The sequence below is a fragment of the Bufo bufo genome, chromosome 9 (genome assembly GCF_905171765.1).
Source record: "Bufo bufo chromosome 9, aBufBuf1.1, whole genome shotgun sequence".
Lineage (NCBI taxonomy): Eukaryota > Metazoa > Chordata > Amphibia > Anura > Bufonidae > Bufo > Bufo bufo.
The window spans coordinates 27,573,462-27,595,300 of NC_053397.1; the positions used below are offsets into that span (position 1 = coordinate 27,573,462).

Genomic DNA, 21,839 nt, shown 5'->3' on the forward strand with positions numbered 1-21,839 from the left:
TTTTGTTTGTGCATTACATGAGTGCAGAGAAACGCACGGGAGTCAAAGAAGCAGACACATGAGATGTTCTATGCAAGCTCTTCACACTGGAAAGCTTCTTATAGGGCTTTCCCAGAAATTTCCATTGGTGACTTACCACCAATAGTCACAGGTGACCCTCTGGACCACAGCAATCAGAATGAAGGGACCAGAACAGTACAATGAGGGTAGAGCAGATGTAGGTGAAGTGTTCAGCAAACTTCTCTTCCCATAATCCTTAGTCCCATCCATCCATCCAGCCGAGTACTGAAAAGGATTAGGTCAGAATTTCTACTAAGTGTTTTTTAAAGTCTAGATTTTTATACCTAACTTTGGATTATTGTTTTGTCAGTGTTTTATATAAGAAATGGCTAACAATATTTTTCTATGAGCAGCGTTGGATTGGATTCCTATGTGTTTTATATTCCTAATGGTTTGTATTGTTCCATTCATGCACTGTATCTACACAATTAAAGGGTTGGTATAAATTATATTAATTTCAAAGAAGCTCCACGTCTGATATGTGCTTATTGTAAGCATTCTGTCTTGTACATACCTCTTCCTACATCTCCGGTGCTAATTATCTTACACACAAAAGGTTTTTGTCTTTTCTTTTTTTTTTAATATATATACAAAATCAAATGTCAAATTTCTGTTCACTCATTTTGTATCCGTTTTGTATTGTATTAGATACTTAATATGCACTGATCATAGCTTTACTGGTGTTCACCTATTAACAAATAAATTATTTTTTAAATCTCTATCGTGGTGTGTTACCTTTTTATCTGGCATGAAGGTGGTCAAAATTGTGTAAGATGTTTGCAACTTTTATAGATATTGTGTTATGCAGGGCATAGCGAAAGGTTCATGGGCCCTGGTGCAATAGTTTAGCTTGCATCCCCCCCCCCCCCCCCCCCCCCCCATTAGCTTCTCTTCATACTGGATGACTGTGGTCCGCATGTAACTTTCAGCTGCATCTGCCCACGAAACAAGAATTTATTTCTCAGCTACAAAGGACTAATTAGGCTCAAGAAATTTGTATAGTGATCCCTCAAGATACAATGGCCTCAGGATATGATATTTTCAACCTGCATTGGTCTTTTTCTGGGCCATCGTAAGTTGAAACTAGATTCAACATACAATGCCTCAGATCCAACAAATCGACTGGTAAAACACCTTTATTGTTTGACTAGTAGTTCCCCTGTGGTTCTGCATGTTCTGTACTGCGCAGTCTGTGCAAGAAGGAGCCGTTCCTTTAGATCAGGCGTGCTCAACCTGCGGCCCTCCAGCTGTTGTAAAACTACAATTCCCACCATGCCCTGCTGTGGGCTGATAGCTGTAAGTAGTCTAGGCATGCTGGGAGTTGTAGTTTTGCAACAGCTGGAGAGCCGCAGGTTGGTCATTCCTGCTTTAGATACTAGGTGAACTGCAGCTTCATTTTATTTTTCTGGTATGTACTAGCCAAGACCCTGAAGAAGCCCCTATTCCCACCAAAAAAGTGATTTACAGCTTCTAGCATCTATTCCTGACTGTTAAGCCTCATTCACACGTCAGTGTTTTGGTCAGTGATTTCCATCAGTGATTGTGAGCCAAAACCAGGACTGGAGCCTCCACAGACATAAGATATAAGGGAAAGATCTGCAGGGCCGGACTGGCCTGCCGGGATACCGGGAAATTTCCCGGTAGGCCGGCAGGCCTGAGTGCCGCGGCCCTGGTGACAAGTGGGGGCAGCCGCGGCAGGGCAGAGCAGGAGATGAGCGCTTCAATTGCGGAAGCGCTCATCTCCATAGTCATCTGTATTGCCGTCCTCAGGACAGCGATACAGATGCCTGTGCTGCGGCAGGGGAGGGAGAGGTGTGTCCCCTCCTGTTCCTCTGATAGGCTGCCGGCCTAGTGCTGGCAGCCTATCAGAGGCCAGTGCAGGTGGCGCGATGACGTCATCGCGCCGCCTGAGCCATATAGCGAGGGACACAGGCCGGAAGAGGCCTGCATCGCATCGCATCGCTGGAGGCAAGTATAAGTGTTTTCTTTTTTTTTATATAGGTACAATACTGGGCTGGCACATGATAAGGGGGATAAGGGGGGACTACTGGGCTGGCACATGATAAGGGGGGACTACTGTGCTGACACATGATAAGGGGGGGGACTACTGGGCTGGCACATGATAAGGGGGGGACTACTGGGCTGGCACATGATAAGGGGGGGGACTACTGGGCTGGCACATGATAAGGGGGGGGGACTACTGGGCTGGCACATGATAAGGGGGGACTACTGTGCTGGCACATGATAAGGGGGGGACTACTGGGCTGGCACATGATAAGGGGGGGACTACTGGGCTGGCACATGATGAGGGGGGACTACTGGGCTGGCACATGATAAGGGGGGGACTACTGGGTTGGCACATGATAAGGGGGGACTACTGGGCTGGCACATGATAAGGGGGGACTACTGGGCTGGCACATGATAAGGGGGGACTACTGGGCTGGCACATGATAAGGGGGGACTACTGGGCTGGCACATGATAAGGGGGGACTACTGGGCTGGCACATGATAAGAGGGGACTACTGGGCTGGCACATGAAAAGGGGGACTACTGGGCTGGCACATGATAAGGGGGCTATTAGCACATAAGGGGGGCTACTGGCACATAAGGGGGACTACTGGGCTGGCACATGATAAGGGGGCTACTGGCACATAAGGGGGACTACTGGCATATAAGGGGAACTACTGGCACATGATGGGGGGCTACTAGCACATGATGGGGGGGCTACGGGCACATGATGGGGGCTACGGGCACATGATGGGGGGGCTACTGGCACATGATGGGGGGGCTACTGGCACATGATGGGGGGGCTACTGGCACATAAAAAGGGGGGGCTACTGGCACATGATAGGGGGGCTACTGGCACATGATACGGGGGCACTCTGGCTACTGGCACATGATATGGGGGGGCTCTGGCTACTGGCACATGATACGGGGGGGCTCTGGCTACTGGCACATGATTGGGGCATCTATGGGGGCACATCTTATTGGCAGATTATTGGGGGGCACTATAGGGGCATCTACTGAGGCTAAAAAGAAGGGGTATTTTATATGAGGGCTCTGTATAGGGGCATTTTATACTGGGACACATTATGGTGGGTACTATGGGGAAAGGGGGGGGGGGAGGAGCACTATGGGGGTAATCTACGGGGGCACTGAGAAGGGGTATTTTATATTGGCACATTATGGGAACATTAGCTCAACTGGGGGCATTACAAAGGGGTATGTTTTGCACATTATAAGGCCTCATGCACACGTCCGTGTCCGTGGTAACCCGGCCGGGATTCCTTCTGACAGCAGGAGCGCACGGCGTCATTGGTTGCTATGATGCTGTGTGCTTCATGCCGCTGCTGCTGTACAGTGATACATTCGTATAATCTATACGAGTGTATCACTGTACAGCGGCGGCGGCATGAAGTGAACGGCGTCATAGCAACTAATGACGCCGTGCGCTCCTGCTGTCAGAAGGAATCCCGGCCGGGTTACCACGGACCGCTCACGGCCGTGTGCATGAGGCCTTAGGAGAATTATTACTACTGGGGGGGGCATTATGGTGGGCTTTATTACTCCCCCATGGTATGACCCCCTAGTAGCAGCAACCAGACTCTCCCTGCTCTGCTATCCCTCTGCCCCTTCTCCAAATCCTTATCATAAAATCTTTCTCATTAGGATAAAGCACAACATCAGCTCCGCCGAGCCCCCCAGGCCAAAGTGTGGAAGTGGCGTCCGAGATCCCCAAGGGCCAAGCCAAGTAACTGTAAGTTTTTATGGGGGTTCTACAAAAGAGCTATCGTGGGGCAAAGTTCCTATTCGTGTTTACACACGTGTTTTAAAATGAATGCTTTCTCCTATTATAAACAAGTAAATAATGACGCAATGCTGTGGGGCTGGTGTGCAACTTTTTCCAGGGCTGGTTTTTATCCCCAGTCCGGCCCTGAAGATCTGCAGCTGTTCTGTGTTTAGACCCACACCTGGTTTTGACTCAAAAATCACTGATGGAAATCACTGACCAAACACTGACGTGTGAACGAGGCATTATAGTTAAGGAATTGCTTTATCCGTCTGCTTATTTCTCACTTTTTCTTATCTTGGAATGACGTTTTTGGGCTTTGGAAGCAAATACTGGTTTTCCATAGACTTATGAACTCAAGTTACAATGGTTTGAACTTACAATGGTCGTCCTGGAACCAATTAATATTGTAACTTGAGGGACCACCGTATTTGAAACAGGGAGTGTTAAAGAGGTTTACGAGACTTTTATACTGAAGACCTATCCTCAGGAAAGGTCATCAGTATCTGATCGGAGGGGGTCTGACAACCAGAACCCCATCCGATCAGCTGTTTTAGAAGGCACTGGCACTCACGGTAGCACCGCGGCCTTCTCTCAGTCACTTCAATGGGGCTGAGCTGTGCCTAGGCCATGGGACAGATGAATGTGACGTCATACAGCCGAGGAAAAGCTGTGAGAGGGCCGCGGCACTAAGAGTGCCTCTGCCTTCTCAAACAGCTGATCCACGAGGGTCCCAGGTGTCAGACTCCCACCAATCAAATACTGACGATCTATCCAGAGGTCTAACCAGGCCTTGCACCTTTAATATTAAAATGGGATTGTTTACTACTATAATAACCCTTTTAATTAGAAAATTTAATTGAAAATGGCATGTGGTCCTTCTATACTCATGTACTATTATAATGCAAAACTACAATACTATAACATATCATGGTATTCCATATTTCCATGTACACAGCCATGCCTCTTCACTCTTAGTATAAAGTTATAGGTTTTTGGGCTCTTTCCCCTCTGGGAGGCTACATGATTGTCGGAAGCTTGAAACTTTCAAAAGTGATAGTCAGGACGCTGGGGTTGATTTTTGTATTTTTACTTTTGTTTTTAAAAAATTGCAAACTTTATAAAAAACTACTTGATAAAAAAAAAAAAGAGGTGCATAGCTGTCGATTTTCCCCCAAATAAACCTTTGTAAGTGGGGCAGTTAGCGACCTGGGTGCTGTTCCGTCTTAAGACAGTAAGGTTGTTAATTCCATCATCTCTGGCAGTCTTGGACACTGAAGTGTTTAACTTACAGATCCCTGGTGGTCTAGGGCAATGATGGGATTCACGTCAGTATACCTGGTGGTCTAGGGCAATGATGGGATTAACGTCAGTATACATGGTGGTCTAGGGCAATGATGGGATTAACGTCAGTATACATGGTGGTCTAGGGCAATGATGGGATTAACGTCAGTATACATGGTGGTCTAGGGCAATGATGGGATTAACGTCAGTATACCTGGTGGTCTAGGGCAATGATGGGATTAACGTCAGTATACCTGGTGGTCTAGGGCAGTGAGGGTTGCTGCATAGTCATCTCACCTGTTCCAGTCAATCAAGAAGGAGACGGAGAGGCTGGTAATCCCAAACCCCCTCATTTAAGGAACAAACATGTGCAGCACATACATCGGACATATCTATTTTTCGTAGCCCTCACAGTGTTTCTGGAAATGTCATAGTGTGGCAGCTCATTCCATACATGAAGGGTTCTGGCTGTATAATACAACAGGCTCCAGCCGGCAGTGATTAGGATCAGTGACGACCCCAGTCCCAGTCATTTAACCCCTCAGATGCTACTGCGGCATTGTTGGGTTTAGACAAATGGGAGGGGGGGGGGGGGTCCCTCTGTCCTCTGATCAGACCCACTGCAGCAAAATTCGATCAGTTGCCATGATAGCCTGGAGCCTTGTGAAGGTTCCAAGGCCTGTCATGGTTAGCTGCCTGCAAAGCTGTGTCTGAGGCACCACTTCACAGACAGCCTGTCAGAATCCCATAGACTGCAATAGTATTTTAGTGCAGTCTAAGGCTCCATTCACACGTCCGCAATGTGTTTTGCAGATACACGGAGCCACGGATCCGCAAAACACGGAAAGCGGCAATGTGCATTCCGCATTTTGCGGACCGCACATTGCCGGCACTAATAGAATATGCCTGTTCTTGTCCGCAATTGCGGACAAGAATAGGACATGTTCTATTTTTTTGCGGAAACGGAAGCACGGATGCGGAAGTGCGGATCCGCAAATGTGGATGCGGACAGCACATTCCGGCCCCATTGAAAATGAATGGGTCCGCACACATGTGCGGACACATTTTGCGGACGTGTGAATGGAGCCTAAGGGACAAGCAATCAGAAGATTGCATGTTCAAGTCCCCTAAGGGGTTAAAGGAGTTTTTCGAGACTTAAAGGGACACTGACAGGCCCAATAAGCATATTTAGCTATATATATGCATGCATAGGTCTTCTAATGTGTATTAAAAACATATAAGTATAACCCCTGCCCACCTTATAAATACAGCAAAATCATGTTTGATAACCTGATGTAATCGCTCTTCTTTCTTTCTGCCCAAGGGACGGCGTTTCAGCTCCACATGGGCGCACACTGATGATATATCCTCACGATGTCTGATTGGTGGAGGTCTGACTCCCAGTGATCAAATGTTTGAAGGGGCCACAGCACTCAGACACGCAATGCAGCCTCTTCTACTATACAAAGTAGGGCTGCAGCTATCGACTATTTTTGTAATCAAGTATTCTATCGATTAATACCAAAAAACAAATTAAAAGAACGTTTTTCTTTATGAAAACTCATCAGCCCCCCATGCCATCAGGCCCTCCCCCCAGTGTCATCAGGCTGCCCCCTAGTGCCAGCAGGTTCCCCCCCAGTGCCATCAGCTTACTCGATGCAAAGAAATTGCATTGATGATTTTTTTTTTGTGTCGAGTTACTCGATTCAATTGAGTCATCGTTTCAGCCCCAATACCAAGCACAACACCATACATTGCACAGTGGCTGCAGTAGAATCCCATTCACCTGAATGGGACTGATCTGCACAAAGGCCATGGGATCGATGGTTGTGATGTCACAGGCTGAGGAAGAAGCTACAGCGGAGCATCGTGGCCCCTTCCAACAGCTGATCGCCAGGAGTCCCAGGAGTCAGACCCCCAGATCAGATTTGATAACCTATCCTGAGCATACCTCATCAATATTTAAGTTTTGGAAAGCCCCTTTAAGATGATCATATCCCACTTACTTTTTTAAAGGCTATAAACTCCTTTACACTTTTTTTTTATAATTCACCGGCTTCATAAATGCAAAATTAAGCAACATTTTAAATAGTCTTCCTTAACCCCTTCCTGATGCAGCGATTTTCAGTTTTTTCGTTTTTCGTTCCATGTCTCTTCCTGGAGCCATAACACCCGGCCGCCCCCCCCCCCCCCCCCCCCCCCCCCCATAGAACTGCCTTTTCTTGTCCGCAATTAGGACATGTTCTATTTTTTGTGGAGCCACGGCCTGAAGGTTCAGGGCCGCACTCCGGAAATGCGGATGCGGAGAGCACATAGTGTGCCACGGAACGGTGCCTGTTTATTGCGGATCCGCAAATGCGGTCCGCAATACGGCAACAGGCATCACATGTTCGTGTGAATGAGCCCTTACTCTGTCCTCCAGTCCATACTGGATCTTTACTGTAAAACCGTTATGCTCCGCAGTAATGGCGACCATAACGAAACAGGAAGACCTCATAGATTTCTGACAGATGGAGGTTTCCGTCACTTTCCGTAGAACAGACACTTTCTCTCGCTGACTGTCACCATAAACATTCTATTCGTTTTACAAAATAAACCAGTACGACAAACCAGTGCAGACTGGGCTCCTGCCTAGGGCCATACGGTCCAATATCAGCTCAATACTAGATGTTACGACTATTGATATTCAGTTAGCTCCCCCTTGTGGCTGCTGCAAGGGAGAAAAACTGAGTTAAGGGGGTATTCCCATCTTAGACAATGGGGGCATATCGCTAGGATATGCCCCCATTGTCTGATAGGTGCGGGTCCCACACCTATATCGAGAATGGAGCGGGGAGCGCTGTGGCTGGAGGACCCCAGATTTCCCGGGGTCCGTCCACCACCAAGCGCTAATCCCCGCCTCTCCCATAGAAGTGAATGGGAACGTGCCGCACATGCGCGCCCCCCGCTCCCATTCATTTCTATGGGGCAGACGGCAATAGCCGATCTATTTTCGGCGGCCCCATAGAAATGAATGGAGGGCGGCTGCGCATGCGCAGTGCGCTCTCCTTCACTTTCGGGGCTCCGTTCTCGATACAGGTGCGGCTCCCAGCGGTGGGACCCGCACCTATAAGACAATGGGGGCAGATCCTAGCGAAATGCCCCCATTGTCTGAGATGAGAAAACCCCTTTAATGGAGTTTTCTGGGATAGGTCATCAATATGAGATTGGCGGGGCTCTGACTCCCGGCACCCCCACCGATCAAGGCCGTGGTGGTCTGTGAGCGAGCACTTCCTAGGCCATGGGATGTCATGATTATCGGCCTAGGCGCAGTTCAGTCCCATTCAAGTGAAGCGGGTGAGGTGCAATACCAAGCACAGCCACCAAACCATGGGGAGCGCAGTGCTTGGTAAGAGGCTAGGAAGCTGCAGCTCTCTGGAGGCTTCCTCAAACAGCTGGGTGCCAGGAGTCAGACCCCCACCTATTTCATACTGATATAGATATACATTTCTGAGAACCCCTCAGTAGAGATAGCTAAATACATAGCTCTTCCTTTGCTATGGACCTCTATGATTTCTGCAGCCAACCCTCTCATTATTTATAATATTCATTATATCACGATTTCAGCCCATTTTCAAACTTGGTTCTCTGCTCAGCCCCAGAACTACAACTCCCGGCATACATTGCAAGGCTCGTACTCACTGGCAAATCACGCGTTCCAAAGCCCTCGAAAAGCCGAGAAAGCTGATTGGTTCGTTGGCTTTACTCCTCCCCCATCTCCATTGCGTAATTACGTCACGGCCGGACGCCTCCTCTCTCATCCTGTCCCAGCTGTGTTCCACTGACAGAAGGCGTGTCTTATTCGTCACTTCCGCCCCTTTTCCTTCCTTTTGGAGACCCCGTGGCCAAGCGCGAGTCTCTTTCTCGTCCGGCAGCCCAAGATGGCGCAGGCTAAGGTGAGAGGCTCCGGCCCGGCAGCTCTTCTTTTACTTCGGCTGAGCGGCGGAGTGTCCGTGAGCTATTAGCCGAGCGCTGAGGGTGGGGCGGTCTGGACCCCCAGGGGATGCGGTGCGGCTGCGGTAATAACTGCCGTACGGTCTGCGGCCTGAGAGTGCCGGGCTCATGCGGTGGTCCAGCGCTCCCCGTGCACGTCTATGGTAACGCGGCCGATGCCAGCGAGCTTGCTTTACGTCCGTGTCGTGCGTTCTGCGGGATGAGCCCTGTTAGGACTGGAGCCGGCTGCGGACATCACGTTGGAGCGGCGCCTCCATGCTGCTTCTCCGGGCGTCCCCTGTGTCAGCTGCTGGGTATCCTGTAGCTTCTCATGGATTTACTGGTCCGACTGGCAATTGGATCCCCCCCCCCCCTCCATCACAGTCCAGTATACTCCACTCACACCCGCTAGATTCTCTGGTATCAGCCACTTACCTGAAACAATGTGAACAGTGACATCAATAAAACACTGCCTCATTTATAAAAACTGTCAGGAAAATACTTAGTTGCCCATAGCAACCAATCAGAGCTCCCCTTTTATTTCTTAAGGTTGCGAAAGGTGATCTCTGGTTGCTAATGGCAGCTAAGACTTTTCGCTGTGCATCGTAGTTTATTGTAGGTACCTTTTTAAAGGGGTGTTCCGGTTATGTGAAGTTCTCTCCTATCTGCATAGTAGGTGAGGGCACTACTGCTGGGACGTCCACCAGTCGCCCCCTGAAATGGAGCGGTTGGTCCTGCATGACTTGGCACAACCTTTTTAAAGGGGCTGTCAAATTGGCATCGGTCAGACGCGTAGCACTCTCTGTGAGCACCACAACGTAGGCTACTTTCACACTTGCGTTTTGGCTTTCCGATGCATTCTGAATGGAAAAGGATCTGCTCAGAACGCATCAGTTTGCCTCCGTTCAGTCACCATTCCGCTCTGGAGACGGACTCCTAAAACGCTGCCCGCCTGACCAAACGGACCCGTCCTGACACACAATGTAAGTCAGTGGGGACGGATCCGTTTTCTCTGGCACAATAGCAAACGGATCCGTTCCCCATTGACTTTCAATGGTGTTCAAGACGGATCCGTCCTGGCTATAGAAGACATAAATACAACCGGATCCGTTCAGGACTGATGCATGCGGTTGTATTATGGTAACGGAAGCCGTTTTTGCAGATCCATGACGGATCGGCCCACAACGTGAGTGTGAAAGTAGCCTTACTAAGCACGGTGCTGTCTTTTGGATAGTGGCAGTGCTTGGTATTACGACTCTGCTCCATTCACTGGAGTGGGACTGAGCTGCCCCTAGACCATGTGACCGTTGAACGTGATGTCACCGGCCTATCTAGCAGCTGATCAGCCGGGAGTCGGGGCCCCGCCCTTCTGATATTGATGACCTGTCCTGAGGATGGAGCTGAGGTCAGGACGGGAGCTCACACTGACACACAAGTTCCTTGCATTGATCTCACTCGTCTGTGTCTGGCTTTAGTGTATCCTCTTGTTGGGGTGATGCAAACCCCCTAAAATATGCAGAATAGGTTTTTCTCCTCTATTAAGGTTATACCAGTAGCATTGATGTGCCCTAAAAGAGTGCCTGGCTTTCAGCTCTGTACGTTAAAGGGAACCTGTCTCCTCCAAAGACCATCTCAAGCCACCAGCAGTACCTGAGAGTAGCCAGCAGCGTGTTTACGATGACTGTTTTCTTCTTGGAGGCAGATGAAGCAAAAGCTCGTAAAACGTTAATTTACCCCCTGCCGGCGCACTTCTCTAGTCAGGCTTCAAGTCGAGGGGGCAGTGAGCTGACTATGGCATCCAGGGCTTCAGTGGCATCCTGGCTGCCATGGTAACTGATCGGAGCCCCAGGATTACGCTGCTGGGGCTCCGATCAGAACTGCCACAAATGAGGAGGGGACTCTGTGGCCACTGTCACCAATGACTTTAATACTAGGGGGTTTGGCCTACTGTGCCACCAATGATAATTAACCTTTAATACAGATTCAGGAGGCGGGTACAGTAGGCAGGCACCTGCTATGCTGGCTGTTTGACTCTGGGGAGGATACTCAGGAGTAGGAGGCTACCGTTTGCGCAGCGTTAAACCCTCCCCCGTCTCTCCTCCTGCTTTATTATTAGCCAGACATTCATTGGTGGCAGTGGTGCGGGCAGCGCCAGAGCCCGCTCATTTTATTGGGCTCTGCGGTGGCTGCGTCATAGGAGCGAAGGAAATTCCCTCCCTTCTCCGCTGAACATGGTGGCGCCATGTTTTCTCATAAGCGAGCAGCGCAGGATACATTATCGTCATATCGGCAAGGTTAGATAAAATCATGAATATCTGCTGATATCGTTAAGTCCGATAATCGGTCGATCCCTAATACCGATCACCTGTTTGTCATCCATAATGTGCTCATGCAAAGTATATTTTACTACAGGTTAAGAAGCTGCCCCAAAAACTCATCCAGGGGGGTCTCCCTGGCTTCTACAAGAACATCGGCGGAGGATTCAAAGCTTCAAATCAGGTAATTATCAAGCACTTTCTTTAATGTGCTTTTACATGGACCAGTTTTGTAGCGTCCTTCCCTGACAATCGCCTGCTCATCAGCGGAGAAGACCTCGGTATTTACATGCAGCCATCTCCTCCACAGTATTGGGTGGAGTGCTCGCTAATGCCATTGCTCCTCCCCATATAGGCTCATTATTTGCCGGCAGCAGAGGCTGTGTAAACAGCACAATCTGGTGCCAACAAACAAGAATTTAGTTGGCCATATGAATGACGCGACTACCCGGTGAGCAAGTGTTTTGCTGACAAGTGTTCCTATGAACGCGCGTTAATCGGCACGTATAAAGGGCTCTTTAGACAACTGTTCTGCACTTAGCGGAGCTCCCAACTTAGACATTCATGGTATATTCACAGGCTAGGCTATAAATGCCCTATAGATGCAGGTGCCACCTATGACACCAACGTCTGCAGAAAGGAGGGTTTTCTGGACCCATCCCACCAGTTGAGGCCACTGCATCGAGGTAGCGAATGAACAGAGGTGGCTCACATGGTCTCTATTCACTTCTATGGGAGTTACAGAAAAATCCCGAGACAGTGCTCGGCCACCTCCGTCGTTCATTCCTTGGCTTGTTCTTCACGTAGGTGCAGGTCCCAGAGGTGGAAGCTGCATCTCATTTATGTGAGCGTTTTGTCAATGATGATCCTTGTGCTTGAGTTTTACTACAATGAAACCATTTCACATGCACTACCATCTGAGACTGCTGACTGCTGGAGTAATGCAATGGTGCCGGCCGCTACTGCCTGTTTGACGTGTGGGTCTTCTATGCAGGTTCTGGTCATCGATGGCAGAGGACATCTCCTTGGTCGTCTCGCTGCTATTGTTGCAAAGCAAGTGTTGCTTGGTAAGTGTTGAAGCGCATAAGAAAAACGCAAATGGTCATTGATGAGCCTAAAGTTTCTCATACGAGTTTAACGACCATGAGATCACTACATGCACTACCATCTGAGACCAAGACATCGTCTAAACCCCTAAATTACAGTCCTGTTTATGAATGTCTAATACAATCCTCTTTTGCTTCCCTTAGGGCGCAAAGTGGTGGTTGTGAGATGTGAAGGCATCAACATTTCTGGCAACTTCTACCGCAACAAACGTAAGAATTCCAGTTTTGAGCACTTTGCATTATGGCTAATTTACCCTTCACGTCTTATGAATAGCTGGTACAGATATATATAAATTTTGACAATTATTTTTCCAAATTTTCCTTTATTGGTATGCTTCCTTTTACAAAAGTGTTGAGAGAAGTGGATAGTGGACACTTGTAAAGCGGTAATGTGACAGTGGCTGTCATAATGGAAGTGGACAGAACAAAATGTAATTTTATTAGTCATTAGAGCTAGAATAAATGTTGATGGGATAAGTACAATTAAATGGTATTACCTCTACATGTTATACTGATAAAGAAACCTAATCAAGCAGTACGAAGCTAATCGCGGAGGGAAGGTGGGGCTGTAATATTTGTAGATTTCCCGTCAACAATATATAATATAACATAAAAACAGGGGCAGTAAACAGTTAAATGAGTTTTCCGGGATTTTGCTACCGATGACCTATCCTCAGTATGGGTCATCGGCATCTGATCGTTGGGGGTCCGATATCTGGCTGTTTGAGAATGCACCTGCGTTCCTGTGAGCTCTGGCCTTCTCGCAGCTCACTACACCCAGCACCGTACAGTGTATAGACGCTGTGCTTGGTATCGCTCTCGGCTCCATTCACTTCAATGGGGCTCAGCGCGATACCAAGCACAGGCACTGTGCTTGATAAGCTGCGAGAAGCCAGGAGCGCTAGTGCTTTCTCAAACAGCTGATGTGCGGGGGTCCCAGGTATCGGACCCCCACCAATTAAATGCCGATCACCTATTCTGTAAATAGGTCATCAGTATCGAATTCCAGAAACCCCCACCCCCAACACCTGCGGGTCAAACAGGTGCGTTGCTGCTCCATTTTCACACTATGGTAGGCTGGGCAAGTACAATGCTTGGGTATCTCTGAAAGTCCCATTGAGTTTGCATGGAATCACAACAGGCATGCTCGATTAGCACTCCTTTCAAATTGGGGCGCGGGACCTCTGTTTTTGTGAGGTGACAGTTGTCCCCAGTCCAGTCACTACCCTTTAGCTATTAGAAATATCTGGTTCTTTTACATGAGAAGTATATTTCATGCAACTGCTTACATGAATGCTTTTTTTTTTCTCCCCCCTTCCAATAGTTAAGTACCTTGCTTTCCTGCGCAAACGCATGAACACAAACCCTTCCCGTGGACCATACCACTTCAGAGCACCCAGCCGCATCTTCTGGAGGACTGTAAGAGGTACGGAGTTACTGGCTATGTATTTTCTTTGGTGTAAATAGTCTTTAGGAATATAAATTGCTTTCAGCCTCGAATCTTAACATTGTAAAAAAAATATATATATATCATCTACAGCAAGGTTTCTAGCTTTTCATGTTTGCGTTATTTCTAAAATGTCCTTGTGGCAAGGTAATGCTGTAAAATGACAAATCATTCTATGTTCAGCTGTTTCTCCCTGGGTGTTCTCAGCTCCAGTCCTCCTAGTGTGTGTATGCTAGGTTGCAGCAATGACAGAGGAATATATGGTATGTGACTGCTGCAGCCAGTCACTGGCCTCAGTGGTCTTGTCATATACCTCTGTCACTACTGCAGGCTTGTATGAAAACACCAGGCAGGGGACCAGAGCTGCGGTGCCGTATAGTTTTTTTTTTTTGTTTTTTTTTTCCTCTACAGCAATGGCTCACATCAGGCAATTTTGGAAATGACAAATAACCCATTTAAAGGTAACACACAGGTGACTTATGGAGATTAACGTGTATAATGTGAATTACTTTCTTCTGCATTCAGGAATGCTTCCACACAAGACCAAGAGAGGACAGGCTGCTTTGGAAAGGCTGAAGGTCTTTGATGGTATCCCACCTCCCTATGACAAGGTAAGCGAGCATCCACTAATGCGTTGCTGTGGTAAGACGTTCTTTTATACTAGATAATTGGCACATTGTTTTTCACCATCTAGAGGAAGCGTATGGTTGTCCCTGCTGCCCTGAAGATCGTGCGCTTGAAGCCAATAAGAAAGGTATGCGACTTTTGGCTTAGATAGTATTGATGTCTTAGTGTTTGAGTGTTGGTAAGTTGTCATTTGAGAAGTCTAAATGGTTGTATTTGGATCTGTGTAGTTTGCTTACCTTGGTCGCCTTGCCCATGAAGTTGGCTGGAAGTACCAGGCTGTGACTGCCACTCTTGAAGAGAAAAGAAAGGCAAAGGCCAATCTGTACTACAAGAAAAAGAAGCTGGTCATGGTGAGTAAGATGTATCCTACGATATCTAGTTCTGTGCATAATGGTAAACGTTGGTTTTGGGTGGGTTGCCGAGTTGTAAGCAGCTGCATCATATTCTAATAATGCAGTGATGGGCAGTGCCTGTCTGGGTGTATTTTTGTAGCAGCAGTGGGGCTGGACAGTTCACCTGTAGGAAATATTGGCTGATGAATTGTAATTCAGTCATCCTAGTGAGGGAGCAGTGACCCTATAGTTAAAGGGGGTATCTGGTGTCCAATATTGATGACTTATTCTCAGGATAAGTGATCAATATCAGATCAGTGGGGGTCCGACCTTCGGCACTGGCTGATGAGCTGTTTGAAGAGACTGCAGTGCTCTTACAAGTGCTGCTTTCTCGTCAGTGTTGACCTGCTCGCTGTCTACATAGCAGCGGGGAGCATTAGAATTACAGCTCCTCCAGTAGTTGTAGTTACTCCGTCCCATTCACTTGAGCTGTAATTACACTGCTTGTCGCTGTTATGGCAAGCAGATAAATGGTGGAGAAAATGCAGAGGTGCATTGGATCTGTGGAGGTGCTCGAAGTTGGAACCCACCGATTTAATATTGATGACCTATCACCAGACAACCCGCTTTAAGAGTGTCTTCCATGAGACAGCGTTTTTATACAGCGTCAGATGTCCCAGTGCACAGACTAGTTCGTCCAGCTGAAAAGAACATGTTGGATTGAGAGTAAGCTGCTGTCAAATGTCCTTATCAGCTCGGTGCAAGGCACAGTTTACTGGTAAGGCTACTTTCACATCAGCATTTTGAGATCCGTTGGAGCAGTGTTTCCCAACCAGTGTGCCTCCAGCTGTTGCAAAACTACAACTCCCAGCATGCCCGGACAGCCTTTGGCTGTGAGGGCATGCTGGGAGTTGTAGTTTTGCAACAGCTGGAGGCACACTGGTTGGGAAACACTGCGTTAGAGCAGGGATGCTCACCCTGCGGCTCTCCAGCTGTTGTAAAACTACAACTCCCACCATGCCCTTCTGTAGGCTTGCCGGGGAATGATGGGAGTTGTAGATTTGCAACAGCTGGAGGGCCGCAGGTTGAGCATGCCTGCGTTAGAGGATCTCAGAACCAGGCAAAAAAAGATTGTTTAGGGCCAATGTATTCTGAATGGGGTATGCTCCGTTCAGAAAGCATCAGAATGTCATCCGCTCCGACCGCATTCCGTTTTGTGACTGGACAGAAAACCGCTGCAGTTTTGTCTGTTCATCGAAACAGAACAAACCGGATTTGTCACAAAAAAACAATGTCAATGGTGCCGAATCTGTCAGCCCTTGATTTACATTGTTTAGTGACGGCTTTGTTCTATTTCTAATGGAACAGATGAATCCTGGTGTGTTAACTCGAACTGAACCGTTTTGGTCCTCTGCCGGATCTCAAAACTGTAAACCAAAGTGCAGATGTGAAAGTAGCCCAACACCCGGTGGAAAAGGATGGCGCAAAATAGTCATATGAAACGATTCTCCAGAATTGTAATTGCAAATGGGAATGGAAGTAGCTACTAAAACAGATAAGGGGCAGAGGTGACGGGTACTAATGTGTGTGGCACAGGAGGTTGATCACACTTGCTCTCGTTTCTACCAGTACTGATGGGGGTATTGCAGCGCTGGCACACCAGAATTTTTCAGCCTGGTCAATGATGATCCTTGTGCTTGAGTTTCACTACAATGAAACCATTTCACATGCACTACCATCTGAGACTGCTGACTGGTGCAGTAATGCAATAGTGCTGATCGATACTACCTGGACTTGTATAGGTGTTAAGTTATCTACAGGAGGCTTTTTATAAAGTACAGATTCCCTTCAGTGGTGATTGGCATTACAAATATTAGGTCTTTACAGGAGAGGCCACTTGCTAGGCCCTGGTGTATGATATTATAGTGTCTGTCCAGGGATGCTGCCTTGACATTGGAGAAGCACTTTAAGGGTATGTTCACACTGGCAAAATACTTGTCAGAAAAATAAGTATTTTGCCTGTGACCTACAGCTTAAGGCCTCATGCACACGGCCGTTGTTTTGGTCCGCATCTGAGCTGCAGTTTTGGTGGCTCGGATGCGGACCCATTTACTTCAATGGGGCCACAAAAGATGCGGACAGCAAAAAAGAACGATTGTGTGCATGTAGCCTAAATCTGAGGCTGAGACTTTTTTTCTTTTTTTTTTGTGTTCCATACACTCATTAGCCCAATTCAATAAGGATAACTAGTGTGTGGCCACCAGCCATGGTCTCTGCACGCTTTCCACTGCAAAAAACAAAGACCGCCGTGCAGGAGAAAGTATCAGTCACTGCCTCCCATTGAAAACAATGGCAGTGGCGCTTTTAAGGCATTTTTCCAAATCTCCATGTGAGTGAGGCCTAGGCTTGGTTTCGATATGTGAATTTGTTAGCACAGTTTCTGCATATTCCTGTCAATCAGTTGTATGTCTTAGTGTGGTGCATGGGTCTTTAAGGACTTAACGAAATTCTTAATGTAGTACATTATATTTTGCGTTGGTTTACAGTTCATCTACATATGTATTGAAGGAATTAAATAGTTTCTCCCCTCACTGCCATGTTTGCCCTTTCTCACGGCTGGCTGAGTATTACTATGCATTTATTTTTTTTTTCTATTTTCAGAAACTGAAGAAGCAGGCAGAGAAGAACGTCGAAAGCAAAATTCAAAAGTATACAGATGTTCTGAAGCAGTATGGTATCCTCGTCTAAATGTCCACACAGATTTTGGAAATAAATATTTGAACTTTGCTGGGATGTATGTCTTCATTTCCATCGGTCGTCCATCTGGACACTTACGGCATATTGATGGGCTATGTCACAAATGTCTGATAGGGGCAAGTGTTACAGGTGGGACGTGCACCTATGTCAAGAAAGGGGCCAAATACACAATCGTGAGACTCAAGGGCCAGGTGCGAGTGCTTCTTCACTGCCTGGCCCTGTCAGTCATAGTGGTGGGGACGCTGTTGGGAAGGAAAAGGAGCTGAGCCTCAGGTACCGCGATGTGCAAGAGCACTGCCCTCATTGCACACGGGATAATTAGCATAAAATAAAAAAACATCATTGGGGGAATTCCAGTAGTTGGTCCCACCTCTTCTATTCTCAACAGCAGTGTAAGGGCTCTTTCAGGCGGCCGTATGCTGTACGCAAAAATGTGGATCCGTTTTTTGCAGATTAGATGCTGTCCCATTCACTTCTATAGGGCCCTTTTCTTCCATTGCACCGCTCATCAAAAAAAGAAACGTCCTATACTTGTCAGTGAAAATCAGGACATGGCCCTATTGAAGGCTGGCTACGAATAGTCGGGCGGCACTGTGTGAAGGTATGGGTGCGCGGTTAGGATCCTGCTGCTCACATTGTTTTGATAAAGGCACTTGCATGTGCCGAAACGCGCGTCTCCTCTTCTATGAGTGGCGAATAAACTTGATATAATTGCAGTACAAAGGAGTGCCGGTTCCTTCCTAAATTCATGGCCCTATTGAAGTCTATGGATCAGCAAAAAAACTTAATGCGATCTGTTATTTTGGCCGAAAAATAAAGTTATTACTAGAAAAAAAATCGATAATCATCCATGAAGTTGAAATAGTTTTGTTTGGTTTTTTTGCCATAATCGCCAAGCCCTAGTCTGCAGATTGTAATATATTCGGTTCCTTCTCCAGCAGTCTGTGCCTAAACAGAAAACGATGGCATCTCAGAGCGGTCATAGATTTGTCATCTTTTACACCAGGCACCTAGCATAAATGAAGCTGAATGTGCTGGGCCCACTGACCCCGGACCCCTGCCCTTTCCATGCCTTTTTCAGAAAGCAGTCAAGACAATAGCTGATCTTGGAGACAAGCTACAAAAAACACAGCAGAGTCTCAACGGAGCAATCCAAAGTGCAAAGCTCCCTGTGAAACTAATATGCAAAATAAGTGAGTCTTTAACACAGTGAAAGCTAGATATCCCTCCAGGGAAGGAAAACCAAGCGAAGGGGTGTCCCCATTACAGAGATCACCAGATCCACCATATTAAGGGCTCATTCAGACAGCTGTATGCTTTTTTTTTTTTTTTTGTGGATTGGATGCAGACCTATTCACTTCTATGTGGCCCTTTTCTTTTGTTCTTTGGCTCCTGAAAAAAATATAAAATGTCCTATACTTGTCAGTGAAAATCCCATTGAAGTCTATGGGTCAGCAAACATGTGCAATGCAATCTGTTTTTTTTTTTTTTTTTAGCTGACATGCTGAACTGTCTGCAAAAAATATCCGCATTTTTGCGGACAGCACACGGCTGTCTAAAGGCAAAAAAAATATACAATGCAACAGCACTCTGCAAACCAAATAAAGTACAAGAATGCCAAAATAATAGAAAGTATTCTGGTGCAAATGCTACACTAATAAATTTGAGACGCTTGGCAAATCATTTTGAACAAAATTATTTGGGCCTATCTGCTGAACGTCAAGACTATCTCTGTAAAACTGTAACCTAACACTAAATACCACATTAACTGGTGCCATACTGGCCTCCATTATATTCAGGGAATGCAGGTTCCACATGCATGCCGAGCCCACATTATACACTGCTCAAAAAAAATAATGGGAACACTTAAACACCACAATGTAACTCCAAGTCAATCACACTTCTGTGAAATCAAACTGTCCACTTAGGAAGCAACACTGAGTGACAATCAATTTCACATGCTGTTGTGCAAATGGGATAGACAACAGGTGGAAGTTATAGGCAATTAGCAAGACACCCCCAATAAAGGAGTGGTTCTGCAGGTGGTGACCACAGATCACTTCTCAGTTCCTATGCTTCCTGGCTGATGTTTTGGTCACTTTTGAATGCTGGCGGTGCTTTCACTCTAGTGGTAGCATGAGACGGAGTCTACAACCCACACAAGTGGCTCAGGTAGTGCAGCTTATCCAGGATGGCACATCAATGCGAGCTGTGGCAAGAAGGTTTGCTGTGTCTGTCAGCGTAGTGTCCAGAGCATGCAGGCGCTACCAGGAGACAGGCCAGTACATCAGGAGACGTGTAGGAGTGCAACAACCCAGCAGCAGGACCGCTACCTCCGCATTTGTGCAAGAAGAAGCCCTGCAAAATAACCTCCAGCAGGCCACAAATGTGCATGTGTCTGCTCAAACGGTCAGAAACAGACTCCATGACGGTGATATGAGGGCCCGACATCCACAGGTGGGGGTTTTGCTTACAGCCCAACACCGTGCAGGACGTTTGGCATTTTCCAGAGAACACCAAGATTGGCAAATTCGCCACTGGTGCCCTGTGCTCTTCACAGATGAAAGCAGGTTAACACTGAGCACATGTGACAGACATGACAGAGTCTGGAGACGCCGTGGAGAACGTTCTGCTGCCTGCAACATCCTCCAGCATGACCGGTTTGGCATTGGGTCAGTAATGGTGTGGGGTGGCATTTCTTTGGAGGGCCGCACAGCCCTCCATGTGCTCGCCAGAGGTAGCCTGACTGCCATTAGGTACCGAGATGAGATCCTCAGACCCCTTATGAGACTATATGCTGGTGCGGTTGGCCCTGGGTTCCTCCTAATGCAAGACAATGCTAGACCTCATGTGGCTGGAGTGTGTCAGCAGTTCCTGCAAGACGAAGGCATTGATGCTATGGACTGGCCCGCGCGTTCCCCAGACCTGAATCCAATTGAGCACATCTGGGACATCATGTCTCGCTCTATCCACCAACGTCACGTTGCACCACAGACTGTCCAGGAGTTGGCAGATGCTTTAGTCCAGGTCTGGGAGGAGATCCCTCAGGAGACCGTCCGCCACCTCATCAGGAGCATGCACAGGCGTTGTAGGGAGGTCATACAGGCACGTGGAGGCCACACACACTACTGAGCCTCATTTTGACTTGTTTTAAGGACATTACATCAAAGTTGGATCAGCCTGTAGTGTGTTTTTCCACTTTAATTTTGAGTGTGACTTTAAATCCAGACCTCCATGGGTTAAAAAATTAGATTTCCATTTTTTTAATTTTTGTGTGATTTTGTTGTCAGCACATTCAACTATGTAAAGAACAAAGTATTTCAGAAGAATATTTAATTAACTCAGATCTAGGATGTGTTATTTTTGTGTTCCCTTTATTTTTTCGAGCAGTGTATTATGCCTCTTATGGTGCCAAAACGGCCTCCATTATATTCAGGGGATGCCAAGCATCTCAAATTGATTAGCGTAGCATTAGCACCAGAATACTTTTCTATTTTTTGGCATTATTGTACTTTATTTGGTTTGCAGAGTTCTGTTGCATTGTATATTTTTTTGCCTTTGTGCTGTCAGCCATGGCAATGCGCACTGGATGTGCTGACTGACCCCCAATTTTTATTAGCATACGGCTGTCTGAATGAGCCTAAAGTGGCCCCTATGTCAAGATCCAGCTCTGTCACAAACCTTAACCACCTCCCATGCGCCCATAGACTAAAAACGTCCGGGAGGTGGTTCTATATTTCTGAATGGACGTTCCTGAAAGTCCATTCAGAAACTGCAGCTGCACGCTAATCGTGCAGCTGCAGATTGGGTTGCCCGCTGTCAGTGACAGCAGGGCAACCCTTAGAGAAGGCAGGGACAGTGCCCAGGTGTCCCTGCCTTCTAGATTGCTGTATACACAGCGCAAAAAGCGATATACGCTACCTGTTCTGGCCCGGCGGTCATGTGATCGCCGGGGCTGGGAGAGTGCAGGAGCTGTGAGGATCTTTCACATACCTCGATCAGCCCTGCACTGAGGCTGTACAGCCTCTCTGGGGGGTGTATTCATCCTGTAACTGGGGCTACTATGTCAGCCCCAGTTACAGGAAAGATCAACAGCAAAAAAATAAAGTGAAGTTAAATATCCCCCAGAGGTCTTGCATGACTTTATGG

At 47.3% G+C, this 21,839-nt stretch overlaps 1 protein-coding gene and 3 non-coding genes across 4 annotated transcripts; all 4 read left to right on the forward strand.

Moving 5' to 3' along the window:
• The first annotated feature begins 8,941 nt into the window (after positions 1–8,941).
• RPL13A (ribosomal protein L13a) lies at positions 8,942–17,720 on the forward strand. Its single transcript, XM_040408457.1, has 9 exons — positions 8,942–9,069; positions 11,519–11,605; positions 12,416–12,488; positions 12,672–12,737; positions 13,852–13,953; positions 14,500–14,585; positions 14,669–14,728; positions 14,829–14,951; positions 17,595–17,720. The coding sequence occupies exons 1-9, from the start codon at positions 9,055–9,057 to the stop codon at positions 17,679–17,681; spliced, it is 699 nt and encodes a 232-aa protein (XP_040264391.1). The 5' UTR covers positions 8,942–9,054; the 3' UTR covers positions 17,682–17,720.
• LOC120979901 lies at positions 12,274–12,348 on the forward strand. The gene has a single exon (XR_005774400.1). It is a non-coding gene; the product is annotated as a small nucleolar RNA Z195/SNORD33/SNORD32 family (small nucleolar RNA).
• LOC120979899 lies at positions 12,520–12,599 on the forward strand. The gene has a single exon (XR_005774398.1). It is a non-coding gene; the product is annotated as a small nucleolar RNA Z195/SNORD33/SNORD32 family (small nucleolar RNA).
• Positions 16,608–16,682, forward strand: LOC120979900. Its single transcript, XR_005774399.1, has one exon. It is a non-coding gene; the product is annotated as a small nucleolar RNA Z195/SNORD33/SNORD32 family (small nucleolar RNA).
• Positions 17,721–21,839: the final 4,119 nt, after the last annotated feature.